At 55.9% G+C, this 16,797-nt stretch overlaps 1 protein-coding gene across 1 annotated transcript in view; it reads right to left on the bottom strand.

Annotated features, from left to right (window-relative positions):
* Positions 1–16,797, bottom strand: part of EPHX2 (epoxide hydrolase 2) — a 31,946-nt gene that overhangs the window by 12,491 nt on the left and 2,658 nt on the right. The window contains exons 2-10 of the mRNA XM_056114146.1: positions 11,515–11,599; positions 10,447–10,606; positions 9,388–9,578; positions 7,695–7,817; positions 6,272–6,346; positions 4,881–4,976; positions 3,738–3,816; positions 2,761–2,795; positions 760–786 (exon numbers count right to left, since the gene is read on the bottom strand). Of these exons, the coding sequence (XP_055970121.1) occupies positions 760–786; positions 2,761–2,795; positions 3,738–3,816; positions 4,881–4,976; positions 6,272–6,346; positions 7,695–7,817; positions 9,388–9,578; positions 10,447–10,606; positions 11,515–11,599 (871 nt within the window). The remainder of the gene's footprint in view (positions 1–759; positions 787–2,760; positions 2,796–3,737; positions 3,817–4,880; positions 4,977–6,271; positions 6,347–7,694; positions 7,818–9,387; positions 9,579–10,446; positions 10,607–11,514; positions 11,600–16,797) is intronic.

The following is a 16,797-nucleotide window of genomic DNA, read 5'->3' as shown; positions in this document are numbered from 1 at the left end:
CCCCCCAGTATCCCCCCATCACCCCCATCCCACCCTGCCTCTGTGGCAGGGCATTCCCTTTTGTTCTCTCTCTCCTGTTGTGTGTTGTGGTTTGCAAAAGAGGCATTGAGTGGCAATCATGTTTGGTCTATAGTCTACTCTCATCACACATCTCCCATCCTGGGAGGATCCTCCCAAAACCCTTTATTTGGTGCTCCCTTCTCTATCTGAGCTCCCTTTCCCCCTAGAGTGTGCGGCTGGCCTCCAAGCCATGGAGTGAACCTCCTGGTACTTATCTCGGCTATTCTTGTGTCCCTCATGTTTAATCACTGTACACAGTGTGGTCAGGCAGTGCTGGCCTGACACTGGGTGACCAGGCCTGGCCCCCATGCTCATGAGGGGGACCCTCCCTTCCCCCTAAATGAGCCTCGGGGGCACCATGGCCCCCTGCACCTCCCATGCAGCCTCCTCTCTCCTGCGTTGCCAACAGGCCCTGTGCCAGGGAGCCCCCAGTTAAGGCCCTAGGGGACGGGCATGTGGCCAGGCAGGCTCTGGGGTGGCCACGGGCTCCTGTCCACTTTCCACATGCTGTTCTCTGAGGGCTGCAGATTTGGGGGGAGGCATCAGGGTTTTTCAGGCCCTTTCCGACTGTGGTCCACATCTGAGTCGCTCATCTTCCACCTGCCTCCCTGGTCCCTCCCGGCCACCCCCCACTGATGGAGCCGGTGTGGGGGGGTGGCACAGGGTTGTGCCCTGGGATCCCCCGGCCCAGGAACTCACCAGCCGATCCAGGAAGGTCACCATGTCCTAGGAGAGAAGCACAGTCAGAATAGGTCCCCCCTCCCCGAGGTGCCAGTGGGCAAGGCGCTGGGCATCTGTGCCAGCCTGTGGGGGTGGGCGGCCACCTCTGCCCGCGCCTGCTGAAGGTGGGAATTGCTTGGGGCATCTCAGCGGCCCTGTGCTGTGGAGACCCCGACCTTGGCTTCCAGGTGGCTCTGGGGGAGGGGCCTCACCGCCCACCGGCCCTGGCGAGGACACCCCCGAGCCCCGGTCCCCCCCAAGACACGGCATCCTTCCCACTGACCTGCCGCCCAAGGTCACCTGGAGTCAGAGTCCAGGTGGTTAGACTGGATCACGCACAGAATGAGTCAGAAGGGGGACCCGGGGGACCAAGCAGATGTGCAGAGGACAGGCCAGAGCTGAGGGGCCAGCCGCACCCCTGCAGAGATGCCGGCTCCAGGCTCCCAGCCCAGCTCCCCCCACCATGGTCCCCTGCCCCTGAGGTCCCCATGGCCAGCAGAGGGGCCTGTGGGGGGTAAACAGAGCTGCATTTAGGGGCCACCAGCCCTGCAGCCAGCACCCCTCCCCCCCACCACACACCCACATCTGCCAGCTCTGCTCCTCCATTTGAACAGAGGCCTGCATCCACTCCACAGGCCAGGAAACAAGAGGCTCAGAGAGGTTAAACTGAGTGGTTGGAGTCACACAGCTAGAACGGGCACTGAGCCCAAGGTGCCCTCTAAACTTCAACATCCTGGTCCCTCACAGTGGAGGCCAATGACTTTAATTTCCACCTTGCAGCCCCCCGCACTGGCGCCTCGAACTCCCCATGGAGAAGTAACCCCCACCCTGGCATCGGGACTCTGCCTACATGCCCTGGCTGAGGTCAGACTGCAGAGAAGCTTGGGGCTGGGGGTGGGGTTGAGGCTTTGCCTGTAGGAGCCCCAGGTTGGACCCCCTGGCACCGTGCGGTCCTCTGAGCACCACTGCGAGAGCAGAGTCGGGGGTGTCCCCCAAGCACTGCTGGGTGTGCACCCGACACTTCTCCTACCCCTGAAGACTGAGAAACAGCTGGGGCTGCCCGGCTCACGGCGCTGGTAGTGGCTCCCGACCCCAGGCCTCTCCCTCCCGTCTCTGTGCCACACGTGTCTGTTGGGGGACCGTGGGCTGTGCTCCCACCCGGCTCTCGGGCCCAGGAATCTGCATTGTGAGGGTTGCAGGGAAATGCACCTTCTGGCCAGCGTGAGCTCACCTCCCCCAGCGCTGGGATCTGGGCCTCCGTCCCCCTCAGCCTGAACCTCCGAGGGGCCAGCACTGAGCAGGAACCCACCCAACACTCACTCAAGAACAGACACACGTCAGCTGCCCCTTCCCAACACCCCCTCTCCCCACCCCTAAGGTGGGTTCAGGCAGCACCATCTTGAACAAAATGATCATTGTTTTGGGTTCCCGGGGTTAACCTGCTGGTCCTGGGGATCGAACGCAGAGTCATGGCAGGCATAGTCTGTGTTCCGCCTTTGGGCCCAGTTCCCAGACCCCTGGAAACAATTCCCCGTAGGGGGTCGGAGTAAAATCACGGCGGGGAGGGCATTTGCCCTGCATGTGCCTGACCCAGGTTCAATCCCCGGCACCCCATGTGGTCCCCCAAGCCCACCAGGAGTGATCACTTAAGCATAGCACCAGGAGTAAGTTCTGAGCACTATGGGTATGACCGCCCCCCCCCCCCCTCAACAAATGAACAAAAACACCAGCCAAACAATTCTGTGTCATCAGGGTAGAGAGTTACAGCAAGAAGGAAGGACGTGGGGGTTGGGGTTGGGGTTGGGCCAGACACTGAGTTACAGGGGGGCTTGCTTTGCCCCCCTGTAACTCAGTTTCTTCTCTGCCAAGTGTTGGGCACAGTCCCTGGTGTGCAGAGAACGTGACTCTGCACCTCGCTATGAGACTTAGACTGAAGTTGCTTTCCTGGGCCCCAGGTGCCGTCCGTGAGCACAGTCTTACCTCACACAGCACTTGCATGGAATATTCTTCTATTTCTGCAACACACAAAAAGTACAAGATTAGAAGATCTGCCCCTTCAAACAGAGCAGCTGCCTCTGCACCCCCCCAACCCCCCAAACCACCCCAGTTCCCTCTCGTGGAGCTCTCGGACTGCTGGAGGCACCTGCTTGTTTGCGGTTTTGTTCCCTGTGCTTCGGGTGTGGGAAGTCATTGCTGGGACCAATGGCATGAAGCGTGTCCCAATGTTTGCTTCCAGGGGGTTTAATTTCAGAGTTTACATGGGAGGCAGTGTGTGTGTGTGTGTGTGTGTGTGTGAGAGAGAGAGAGAGAGAGACATACACACACAGAGACAGAGACAGACAGAGACAGAGAGAGAAACAAAGAGAGACAGAGAGAGACACACACAGAGACAAAGAGACAGAAAGACAGAGAGAGACACACAAACAGAAAGAGACAGAAAGAAACAAAGAGAGACAGAGAGAGACCAAGAGACAGAGAGAGGCAAAGAGAGAGACAGAGACAGAGAGCGGTTTTATATTTGGGGCATTAATCCTGTGTTTGTGTGTTCATGTGTGTGTGTGTGTGTGTGTGTGTGCATGTGCGTGCATGTGTGTGTGTGTGTGTGTGTTGCTCAGGACACACTCCTGGCTCTGTACTCGGAGGTCACTCCTGGCAGTACTCCATAGACGTTGGCAGTGCCGGGATCCCACCGGGGTCTCACCTCTGGCCCCAGATATTATTGTTTAATGGGGGCAGAGTGTGGATTTGGGATGTGGGGATATTTTCAGAGACAGAGGGTCCATCTGTCCTTTCCACCACCACAGGGAGTCCCCTATGTGTCGACTGATGATGCTTGCCATGTGTGGGCAGGGGCCATTGTGCAGGAGGCAGGTGTCGGGAGCCCTGGGGGTCCTGACACAGGAGGGCAGAGCTGAGAGCGGGGACAGATGGAGGCTCTTGGAGTGGCCGTCACTCACCCGGTGGGGCTGATGAGTCTCCATAGCCCTTCATGTCCACAGCCAGTACTCGGAAGCCCGCCTGCGCCAGAGCAGGAATCTGGAAAACAAACAATCAACTGGGCACTCGCCAATGCCCTCAGCCTTTCTCCATCCCCAGGTGGTGTACTGGGAACAGGTGTGCAGGATAGGACCACCAGGGACGGTAGGGCAGGTCGCACACTGCACTAAGGCCTTCTGCCAGCCTCCTCCCGGAGCCTGTCTTCAGCACCAAGATTTCCTGGCTGGGCCAGCGCAATGGTCCAGCAGGCAGGGCACTTTCCCTGTATACGGCTAACATGGGTTTGATCCCAGGTACCCACTATGGTCCCTGGAGGCACCTCTGGAGAGATCCCTGAGTGCAGAGCCAAGAGTAAGCCCTGAGCACTGCCAGGGGTGCCCCCCAAAACAAAAAATAAACCCAAACAAAACAGAACAAAAATACACAACAATTTCCCGGCAGGTGGCAGGCAGCCGCAGCTTCGAGACACCAGACTTTCTCTCTGTTGGCAAGGTGGGTTCTCAGCCCTGAGCTCAGTGCTCTCCTGCCCAGCGTCCTCGGAGTCGGGGTCAACCTTGGGGGACAGCGCCCTCCGAGTAGGGTCTGCTTCTTTCTCTTTACTGGGGGAGGTGGGCAGTGTTTGGGCCACACCTCACAGTGCTCGGGGATACTCCCAAGCCAGTGTTCACAGGTAATGCCTGGCAGTGCTCCAGGATCCTTGGAGTACCAGAGATTGTACTGGGCCTCTTGTCTGCAAAGTTTGTGCTCAGAACTTTGAACTGTCTCCCTGGTGTGGTTTAACCTTCTTTTAGGGAGGCTGATCTTGGGACCCTACCTGGAGGTGCTCAGGGGTTACTCCAGTCTCTGTGCTCACGTAGCCTGGTGGTGCTCGGGGGACCATAGGGAGTGCCGGGGATCAAACCCAGGTAATTCACATGAAAGGCCAGTGCTCTATTTTCTCTATTCCCAGTGCTCTCTTCCAGTACTCTCCCCCTGAACTCTCTCCCCAGTGCTCTCCCTGGCCCCAGTGCTCTCTCCCCAGTGCTCTCTCCGGCCCCCCATTTATTCAGAACTACAGTGCATGCTCTCCTTCCCTTCGCGAGGGCATCAGTCCCGCCACTCACCTGGTACCTCCAGGAGAACCAGCTCTCAGGAAACCCGTGGCAGAGGCACACCGGGGGCCCAGACCCCATCTCCACGAAGTGCAGGCTCACTCCAGGCTGCAGAGGAGACAGGTTCCACCAGGTCAGCCCAGCCGAGCCCCAGCTCTGGGCCGCCCCGCCGGGGCTCTGGGACGGCGAGGGACTCAGGAGAGAGTAGCTCTGCCCTAGCCCAGGCCTGACCGCGGGCACCGAGTGGGTGTCTCCCACTGCTGCCCTCACTCGAGCTGTGGAGAAGGGGAGGCCCTGTTCCTCATCGTCCTCAGAGGAGGCCCAGGCAATGGGTCTGAGGGAATAAATGCTCACAAGGTCACTAGAGAACAGCATTCTCTCCAGAACACAGGTCCCTCTCACTCTCTCTCACACATGCAGTTACTCTGTCAGTCACACATTCATACACAGATCAAACACACACTAGGGTCATTTTCGCACACACGCATTCTCATCACAGATAGTCATGCACACACAGTCACTCAAACACAGTTACTCAGTCACACAGTCACACATATCACTCACACACTTGGTCACTCACACAGTCTCTCACATACACCCTCACAGTCACTCTCACAGTCACATAAAATCACTCAGACACAGCCACTCACACATAGTCACTCAGACACAGTCGCTCACGTGGTCACTCAGACACTCAGTTGCTCACACACTCATACACGTCACTCACATACAGTCGCTCACATATAGTCGCTCAGTTACTCAGACACAGTTGCTCACAAAGACACTCTGTCACATACAGTTGCTCACATACAGTCAGACACAATCACTCCCATAGACAGTCACTCAGACACAGTCACTCACATAGTCAGACATACTTACACAGACAGTCCCTCAGATAGTAGTTCACATACAGTCAGACACACTCACATATAGTCACTCAGAAACAGTGGCTCACACAGACAGGCACTCAGCCACTTACATACAATCGCTCACATACAGTCACTCAGACACTCAGATAGTTGCTTACACACTCACACACAGTCACTCACATACAGCGGCTCACATGCAGTCAGACACTGTCACTCACATACAGCGGCTCACATGCAGTCAGACACTATCACTCACATAGACAGTCACTCAGACAGTCACTAACATACAGACACACTCACGTACAATCACTCAGGCACAGTGGTTCACATACAATCAGACACAGTCACTCACATATAGTCACTCAGAGAGAGTGGCTCATGCAGACTGACAGTCTCACATACAGTCACTCTCTCAGACACACTTACACACCTGTCATCCCAGTCGGCTGTCCTGCCACCCTGTCCTATCCCAGCCATCTGGCCCCTTCCCCCGGAGAGACACACCTACTCCATGCCTGGGAAGGGCCCACCTACCTTGATGGGCACGTAGCCATGGCTCACGTCACTGGGCTGGCAAGGGGGTGGCAGGGGGGCAGCTGTGTGCAGGAGCTGGAAAGAGGGGGCGCTCGTTAGATGCACCTGGGCCTGCTCCCAGTTCTCCATAAAGGGGTCCCACCCCGGGAGAGCAGAGCCCACCCTCTCCCCACTCCTTTCCTTTATCCAGCTGTGGGTGCCCTCAGAGTCTCAGGCAGGAAGATGGGGGGTCCCATCGCCCTGGCCCCTGATCAGGTTGACACACGGAAGCCAGAGCTCACCCCACGGGCTCAGACTTGGCCACGCTGCTCCCCTTCCTAGTGCCCCGGCACCCGGATGGAAGCTCCCAGGGTCCCTCACCAATGACCCCTCAAGGGCGGTCCTCCTCTGTGGCCCCAACCTCCCCGCACTTGGTCAGGGGCCCCACAAGCAGCACAGAGGGGGGGACAGTGTCCCACAGAGGGAGGGCGGCCACAGGTGGGGATGCGAGCAGAGTCTGGGCCGCCTCTGCAGAAGCTGCCACAGCTGTGTGTGTGTCTGTGTGTGACTGTGTATATCTGTGTGTGTGTCTCTCTGTGTCTGTGTGTGTGTGTCTCTCTCTGCATGTACTCATACCTCTGCACGGGGGTGTGTATGTGTGTGTGTGTGTGTGTGTGTGTGTGTGAACCCCTCCTTCAAAGGGCAGTCATCAAACCTTAGCAATGGTACTTCCTCACCTCCAAGATTTCCTCTAAACACAACTCCTGAGGCCAGGGCAAGTGAGAGAAAGTGTCTCCTGGGGCTCACAGGGAGAGATGTGGGCAGGAACTAGACCCCCAGACCCTGCCACCTCAGGGTAATGAGGAATATTCCAGACCCAAGGCCCCTCAGGGGATCCTCAAAGGACAGGTGTGGTTGGTCTCCCCCAGGCAGAGATGACAAAGGACAATGCTGAGCCCACAGGGAGTTCCCAGAGAGAGATGGGGGTGGCCCCAACACAGGAATGACCCCAACACGGGAGTGACCCCAACATGGGAGAGACCTCAACATGGGAGTGACCCCCAACACGGAACTGACCCCCATCATGGGAGTGACCCCAACACAGGAGTGACCCCCAACATGGAAGTGACTCTGACATGAGAGTGACCCCCAATACAGGAGTGACCCTGACATGGGAGTGACCCCCAACATAGGACTGACCCCTGACATGGGAATGACTCCGGACATGGGACTGACCTCTGGTATAGGAGTGATCCCCAATCTGTGAGAGCGACCGATCATCTATGGTCCCGAAGGTGCCAGGGATGAACTGGGGTCAGCTGTGTGCAAGGCAAGTGCCCCCCGCATGCTCCCTCTCCGCACATACTCATACCTCTGCACACGCATACTTGCCTCTCTGCACACACACGCATGCACGCACGCACACACACGTGCAGAAGGTCACCTGCAGCCCCGTGAGAGCCTCCAGCTCCTTCAGCACAGAGTCTGTGTCACGGGCGAGGATGGTGGCCATTCCCAGGTCGCGGGCCGGCTGCAGGTTGAGCTCCATATCATCCAGGAACACGACCTGAACCCAGATTGTTGGCATGTCAGCTACAGCAGGCTCATGCGGGTGTGCATTACAATGCCAGTGGTGGTAGTTTCGGGTGCTGCAATTAAGGACTATTTCTCCCCCCATGGGGCTGTCTGCTTTCATTGTTTTGGGGCCACACCTAGCGATGCACAGGGATTACTCCTGGCTCAGTGCTCAGAAATCACTCCTGCTAATGCTCGGGACCATATGGGATGCCGGGAATGAAACTGGGTGGGCTGCGTGCAAAGCAAACACCCTCCCCTCTGTGCGTCACTCTGGCCGGGGGCTGATCACGGTTAGCAATGCAGAATGAGCACGTGCAGGAAACTGCTTGAACTGCATGCCTAGAAAAGATGGGGCTTGGCCAGGTTGGTGCTGCGGAGGGGTTAGTCCTTCTCTGAGCTCAGGTGAACCCCAGTCATTGTGGAGGGGTGTTCTGGGACCCACAGGGACAGCCGGGAACAACAACCAGGACCTGTGGCTTCCAAGGACACGCCTTGACCCCTGGTGCCATCTCTCTGACCCCAAGAGGATGCTCTGGTAGTGTTAGGAGGAAGATTTATATCTTTATATGAGTTTGGAACGGATCAAATACGAACATTTTAGTGATTTCTTTTGATTTGGGCTGGAGGTGGGGTTCCCGGCCAGCAGTGGTCAGGGATCACTCCTGATGAGCATCACAGGACCTCACGTGGTGCTGGGGATGGAACCTGCGTCAGCTGCGTGTGAGGGGAGAACGCTTCCCATATGGTCTCTCTCCGGCCCCTCAGACTGACATCTGGGAAGAGCCGGAAGATTTGGGAAGAGGCTGCGAGCTCAGAGCACGTCGAAGCATCGAGATACTGACTTACTGATTTCATCGTTTGGGTTTTGGGACCACCTGCCTGGCAGTACTCAGGGCTTCCTCCTGACTCTGTGCTCAGAGCTCACACCCAGTAGGGTTTGGAGGGCCAGACGAGATGCAGGTGATGAAGCCCAGGTCGTGTGCATGCAGAGCAAATGCCTTCCCGCATGCCCTCTCTCAGCCCAGACACCGACTCCCAAGCCCACGGGGACAGCAAACTCCAGCTGAGGACCAGCACAGGACGCTGTTGGGCAGTTTTGGATTCACTCGTTTGCTTTATTGTTTTGGGGGCCACATCCTGTAGAACCCAGAGTGGATTTCTGGCTCCATGCTCACTCCTGAATCTCTCCTGGCAGTGCTGAGGGCGGGGCGGTCACAGGTGGGGTCCACCACGGAGCGGGGTCAGCTGCACACAAGGCCAGCATCTTCCCTGCTGTTCCCTCTAGCCCTGTTTGTCTCTGTCCATGACAACAGGAGCAGTTGGTCCAGCAGCGCTCAACAGACCCACTGACCAGCACGCGGCCACTGAGATGCCCACCTGTGCCGGAGCTATCCAGGGTCATGGGAGCCATCAGGTACCTGATGGGGAACTCGGTGTCTCAAGGGGGAGGGACTGCTGGGCCCGCTATTTCCGTGCACGGTCACCCCCTCCTTGGGGCTGGCCTTCAGGGGCACGGTCCCTCCTCGTTGGGGCTGGCCTTCAGGGCCCTGGTTCCCTACCTCCTTGGGGCTGGCCTTCACACGGTCCAGCAGGAGTTTGTAGATCTGCGGCTGTGGCTTGATCAAGCCCACCTGGCAGGACTCCACGAACACGTCAAAGTGAGGCCGCAGTTCACACATCAGCTGGGCCAGGCCACCCCGCTGGGGGCTGTCGTCCAGCCAGTTGTTGGTGAGGACGCCGGTGACAAAGCCTGTTGGGAAAGAGGCTGCTCGCCTTGGCCCAGCATGGGGACCTCACATCCCAGACCCCCGCATCCCACATCCCGGGGGTCATGTGAGGGAGAGAGTCAGTGTGACCCAGAGCCCCCCCTGAGTCACTCCCAGGGGCACCCTTGCCTCTTTGTTGTTTATTTTGTTTGTTTGTTTGTTTGTTTTCTTTTTGGGTCACACCCAGCGATATACAGGGGTTACTCCTGGCTCTGCACTCAGGAATTACCCCTGGAAGTGCTCAGGATACCGTATGGGATGCTGGGAATCAAACCCGGGTTGGCCACGTGTAAGGCAAATACCCTACCCGCTGTGCTATCAATCTAGCCCCTTGTTTATTTGGTGCTCCCCGAGTGATGCTCAGGGGCCAATCCTGGTTTTGTGCTCAGGGGTCACTCCGGGGCTCAGTCCCTAGCACCACACGATCCACTGCCCACCTGCAGGTGTGGCCCAGAAATATACATGGGGGAAACAAAAGAGGATTTCCAGAGGAACAACACAGGGGCTGTGTGTGCCTTCCTGGTCTCGAGTTCAAATCCCTGGAATCCCACATGTGACCAGAAGTCTTGGCAGCGCTGCTGTGACCCCTGGTGCCGCCCAGGGTGCACATTCTGGTGAGCTCCACAGTCAGAGGGGGTGTGAGCTATGTGGCAGGGAGCACCCTGACCACACTCATGGGCCTCTACTCAGAATGTCCACTTGGAGTGTTTGTCCCAGGGCGCAGCACATAGGAGGGTGAGGCTTGGTGAGCACTGTGGCCCAGAACACTGTGAACGAGACGGACCCAGGGCGTCTGACACAGCCGGGGCCCAGGGGAGCCCCCGAGGGGGACGGGCCATGCTGACCTCTTACCCTTCTTCCTGAGCGCCAGCGCAGCCTGCAGCATGCGGGGGTTGACCGTCCTCCCGGAAATGGCTTCGGCCACCACGTGGCTGACAGAGGCGTCCCCAGGGGGGCTGATGCTGGATTTCTGGTAATATTTCTGACAGGCATCCTCCAGGATGAGCACCCACTGTCAGGACAGGTACCATCTCTACTCAGGATGGGGGGTGCGAGTCTGTGGGGTCCCACACGAGGAGCCCACTGAGACAACTGTGCCAGTGTCCATGGCTGCATGGCTTGTCCAGGCCCTCCAGGCGGTGAGGGAAGACCAGAACCCCTCTCATGGGGCGAGAATCTGCCTTTCTTTTGGGGGTGGGCACAGCCCATACCTGGCTCTGCACTCAGGAATTTCTCCTGGCAGGGCTGGGGGACCCTATGGGATGCCGGGGACCAAACCCAGGTCAGCCACGTGCAATGCCAGCACCCTCCCCGATGTCCTATCATCCAGCCCATGACCGGGCTGGCTCTGAGAGGACGCAGACACACACACACTGAGGGACGCGGGGAGAAGGCAGTGCCCACACACCGGGGCCAAAGGCCTCAAGGACACCGGCACACCTCAGGCTTCCAGGGTCCAGAAGGGGTGGTGTCCAGGGTGGAAACCGCCTGTCGGGGACCTTTGCTGCTGCAGCCCCAGCAAACCGACTGCCAGTGGCCACACGGGCTGGGACAGTTACTGGAAAAGTCCCAAGTAAAGTCTGAGAGATAGCATAGTGGGGATACACTGCATGCAGAAATGGGGTACACCCAAAGTCATTCCAGCTGCCGGCTCCTGTGTGTGTGTGTGTGTGTGTGTGTGTGTGTGTGTGTGTGTGTGTGTCCTCGGGCAACAGGCACAGCCCTGCCCCTGGACACTTGCAGTGTGTGTGTGTGTGTGTGTGTGTGTGTGTTCCCTTGGGCAGTAGAAACAGCCCTTCCCCTGGACACTTGCAGTGTGTGTGTGTGTGTGTGTGTGTGTGTGTGTGTGTGTGTCCCCTCGGGCAGCAGACACAGACACTCACAGTCCATGCCAAGCGGGGGTCCTCCTTAACCCCTTACCTGGGAAAACGTGATCTCACCCCTCAGCAGGCGGGCACCGGAGCCGGAAAGGCCTCCACTCAGGAACACTTCAACCAGGAAGCCCCTGTGACACCAAGCCACTGCATCACCCAGGCTCCCCAGATGACACTGAGGCAAAGCCTGGGGGCCAGCATGAGAGTCCGGCTGGGAACTTGCCACGCAACCTCAGCCATTCCCTCTGCTCCTCGAGGGGGCCGCAGGGTGAATTCCTTACTGGGGGGCTTCCAGCTCTGATGGCAGAATCCAGCTGGACATGGGGTCCTCCCCACCCTTAGTTCACCCTCCCCCATGGACAACTTATTCATATTCTAATGGTTTGGGGCCCACACCAGGCAGTGCTCAGGGGCTACTGCACAGGGCTCTGTGCTCAGGAGAGCCCCCTGGTGGCCTCCCAGGACCCTACGTGTGGTGTCAGGGACTTGGGGATTTGAACCAGGTGCCACTTACTCCTGTACCATCTCTCCTGGCCTGGTCTGGTCTTTAATAGTTGTATAGAGTTACGACTAGAGAACATCCGTGCCCTTAAGCGTATAATCTGGTGACAAGCAGGCAGGATGAAAGTCTGGAGGGTCTTGGGACAGAGAAGCTGGGGTTCATCACTGTTTTACTGGAGCCCCAGGGGCCCATCCAGGCAATTCTTGGCCAATTGGTTTGGAAGCTCAACGCCAGGGAGTGAGGATGCCGCTCAGACACGGCCATGCTGCGGACGACCCAGGACACCCTGGTGGTGACTGGACATGGGGAGGGGCTCCAGCGCCACACCCGGGGATGCTTGGGGACCCTGGGTTCCCAGGATTGAATCCAGGTCTCTGCATTTAGGAAACTCCCAGGAGACCAGGGAACAGTGTGAGGACAAACAGCGAGAGGGAGCACTGTACATGGGCGCAGTGACAGGGCGGGTATGGGGCAAGGTACTGCAGAACAGGAGGGAGGAGGGAGAGTGGGAGCTGGGGTGGAGGAAGGAGATGCCGACTGCCATGAGACAAAGCAGGCGGCTATAGCAATGCAGGTGACCATAGACCCCGCACCAGGCTATTTCACTTGGGGTGCCCTGGGGGGGGTGCGGGTGAGGCCCCGCCCCACCCCAAGGGACCAGCCCTGGCAGCCAAAAACCTCCAGAACTCAACTGCCACCACACTCTCAGCCACTCTTCACATGCTTGGGTAGAGCACTACCCACCAGTGAAGCTATTCTGGGACCATGCAGCCACATTCGTGGCCGCAAATGCTTCAAAACACACACCCTACCCACACTGCAAGAGTACCACACCACATTTGATAGGCTTCAAGGTAGGAGGCAACCAATCTTAGAGAGAAATATACATTTTTTCACATACATATGCATATATACACACATATATATGCATATATATACATATATATATAAAGCACACAAGGCTCAATCTTTAACAACATGTTAGTGATTTCTTATAGAAGGGCTTAATGACCCCTGGGTGAAATACAACAATCTCCACACACTCCTTCCTCTAAGGATACTTTTTCGTAGCATTTTCTGCAGTTTTTCATAACAATACAAAATATATTATTTTGGTTCTGCTTTGGGGCAGGGATTTGGGTTTGGGATGGAAATATACGAAATATGGTGGTGGGGAGGCTGGAGCTATAGTACAGGGTGTAGGGAGTTTGCCTTGCATGCGGCTGACCCAGGTTCGATTCCTAGCATCCCATATGGTCCCCCGAGCACCGCCAGGAGTAATTCCTGAGTGCAAAGCCAGGAGTAACCCCTGTGCATCACCGGGTGTGACCCCCCCACACACAAAAAAAAGCAAAAAAATGTATATATATATATATATATATATATATATATATATGGTGGTGGGAAAGTGTAATGCTGGTGGGATTGGTATTTGAATATTAAATGTATGAAATATTGTGAACTGAGCGATAGCACAGCGGGTAGGGCGTTCGCCTTACAAGCGGCCAACATGGCTGACCCGAGTTCGATTCCTCCGCCCCTCTCGGAGAGCCCGGCAAGCTACCGAGAGTATTCGATATGCCAGACACAGTAACAACAAAGTCTCCAATGGAGACGTTACTGGGCCCGCTCGAGCAAATCGACGATCAACGGGAGGGCCTTTACCTTTACCTTTACCTTTACTTTATAAAATTAAAAAATTTTAAAAACAGCAATGCAGGTGACAATAATAAGCTGTTTGAGATGAGGAGAGCCTTGATGGAATTCCACCCGCCAAGGATGGGGCCAGGAAACAGCAGGTTCAGAGGCAAGCTCACTGTAAACCAGACACATAACTTTGTGCCAATCGGGAGGCATTCAGACACATTCCTACAGGGCCCTGGAGGGCAAGATCAGAGCATCAGGGATCAGAGATACACAGAAAGGACTGAGTCCTTCTGCAGGAAGCTAGGCCATCTCACAGTGTCTGAGAAGGCCAGCCCGGACGGGGTCTCCAGGAGGCATGGACATAGGTGGAAACTACGCCTGTGCATCCGTTTGCACTTCTTAGCTGTGCATTTTGGGACCATTTCTCGTTCTTCCTTTGATAATGGTCTATTTTCGCCATTTGCTTTCTCCTTGATTAGAACTCTTGATTTCTACCTTCAGGGTATTCTCATACCTGGTGGGACTTAGGGCTTACTCCTGACTCTGTGCTCAGGGATCACTCCTCGCAGTGCTCAGGGAACTATGTGTGGTGCTGGAGATAGAACCCAAGGCAGCTTCATGCAAGGCAAAATGCCCTCCCCACTCTACCATCTCTCCTATTTATTTCATTTTCATTTCATTTCATCATCCTGTTATTCGTCGATTGCCTCGAGCAGGCCCCAGTAACGTCTCTTTCATCCTAGCCCTGAGATTATATTCAAGGCTCTTTAGGAGAATGAGACCCATCATTGTTACTGGTATTTGGCATATTGGGTACGCCACGGGGAGTTTGCCAGACTCTGCCCTGTGGGCAGGCTACATTCGATACCCTGCAAGTTTCTCCTATTCATCCCCTTCTTTCTCCTTTCTTTGAGTCGATCAACATTTCTTTTTTCCTTTTCCCCTGGATGAGATGTTTTGCTTCAAGTCTTCTAGTACTCTGTTTCTAGCCACCTCCAGATTATGGGTTCACGATACATAGTATCCTGTGAACCCAGATTACTGTATAGTGCACTGCTGCTCTCTGAGAAGTGGGAAACGCTTCTTTCAGCCCCACTAGAGGGGCCTGTCCAGTCTTCTCCTGACTTCAGGTCATTCACCTTCTAGGATTTGCTGGTGCTTTCCCCAGAAAGTCCTCTCCACTCCTCTCCCTATGTCCCTGCCACACCCCATCCATCTGATTAAGTGCTCTGGAGCAGTTCATCAAAGGGCTGGTATCATGCTGGAAGGGGGAATACTGGAATGAGAGGGGTGTGGTTGTTGCCCCAAGTGTAATTGGGGGAGGGCTGTGATTCCTCTTTAAAGAAGGGAGATTGTTGGGGTCTCAGCAGCTAGCCTAAGACTTGACAAAAATCCCCTGCCCCTGGAAGCAAGAGCAGGCCCTGTTTACAAAGACCCAGGGGGTGCAACTCAGCACTCCCCACAGGCAGGCACTCTGGTTAAGAATGAGGAACATCGGGGCTATGGTGCCGCCAGCAGGTCAATCTGTACCTGTGAGGTGAGTGCATCAGCAGCCTGATGGCGCCTTCAGACTTCCAGATACCCCAAAATTGCTGCTGTGCCTTTGGCCAGACCCCAAAAACTTGGAGCAAAGTTTACCAAGAAAGTAAACAGCCAAAAGTTAGGTATGTGGGAGACACACCCACAAACCACCTCCGGCTCAGCTATATACTTGAAGGCATGGCTTCTCTGGTTCCTGATGAAACTCCTTACTGGCCATGATCCCAGAGATTCAGAAACAAATCTCAAAACCCAACGGCTTTTGGCAGAAATGCGTTCAGTCCCTGCAGTAGGATACCGGCGCTGGGCCACCCCAGGTGGGAATAGGTTTCGTGACTTGGCCTGTTCCCCCTGGCGGTCCAGTGGCCGCCATCCTCCAGAGGTCACTGAACAGTCAGGTTTGGGCCCGCAGTGACGAGACACACAGGGCCTCACGGGATGAAGGTGGAGCCAGTCCTGTCCTCCCCACCCCAACGAGATCCCAAGTCATTGCCCACGAACGGCCTCTCTGGCTCCTGATCAAGCTGCTTAATGGCCATGATCTCAGAGACTCAGAAACAAATCTTGAAACCCAGTGGCTTTTGGCAGAAATGCGTCGAATCCCACAGTAGGTTACTGTTGCCGGGCCACCCCAGAGGGGAAAGGGTGTTGTCACTCTACCTGCTCCCCCTTGGCAGCTCGGTGGCCGTCATCCTCCAGAGGCCACTGGACAGTCAGGCTTGGGCCCGCAGTGACAAAACTTGTTGGGCCTCATGGGATGGGGTGGAGCCGGTCCTGTCCTCCCCGTCCCAACGAGACCGCAAGTCATTGTCCACGAACGGCCTCTCTGGCTCCTGATCAAGCTGCCTTTAAGCCTTTAAGCCATGATCCCAGAGACTCAGAAACAATCTCAAAACCCAGCGGCTTTTGGCAGAATTGCGTCCGGACCACACAGTAGGTTACTGTCGCCGGGCCACCCCAGGAGGGAAAGGGTGCTGTCCCTCCGCCTGCTTCCCCCTGGCAGCTCGGTGGCCATTGTCCTTCAGAGGCCATTGGACAGTCAGATTTGGGCTCGCAGTGATGAGACACGCAGGGCTTCATGGGATGGGGGTGGAGCCGGTCCTGTCCTCCCCACCCCAATGAGACCCCAAGTCTTCGCTCATGAACGGCCTTTCTGGCTCCTGATCAAGCTGTTTAACGGCCATGATCCCAGAGACTCAGGAGCAAACCTTGGAACCCAGCAGGTTTTGGCAGAAATCCCTTCAGATTTAAGTGTTCAAATTTTGGAATTTCAAAATTGCACGGCCACTACTGCGGCCATGTGACATCATATGTTATTCATAACCAGCAATAGAAAACAAATTGTCTACTGTTTCCTTTTCAGCAGATCTGAGTGTTGGGGTAAAATCTCAAATAATAATTGTGGGTCTGGTGTCAAAATATTGATTGTGATCAAAGTAGAGTGAGTAATGTGGAAATCATCTGCCCCACAGGTAGGGGGAGGGTGTGGGATGGGGGTATCCTGGGGTTGTTGGGGGTGGAGAATGGGCACTGGTGAAAGTATGGGTGTTTCATTGTATTTCCGAGACTTAGACCTGAAAGCTTTGTAACTGCTCTCAGGGTGATTCAATAAATAAAAGTATAAAAAATTTAAAAAAAAGA

Source organism: Sorex fumeus, unplaced genomic scaffold (assembly GCF_029834395.1).
Source record: "Sorex fumeus unplaced genomic scaffold, SorFum_2.1 ptg000024l, whole genome shotgun sequence".
Classification (NCBI taxonomy): Eukaryota; Metazoa; Chordata; class Mammalia; order Eulipotyphla; family Soricidae; genus Sorex; species Sorex fumeus.
Note: the sequence above shows the minus strand (reverse complement) of the source record. Positions and strands in the feature narration are given on the sequence as shown.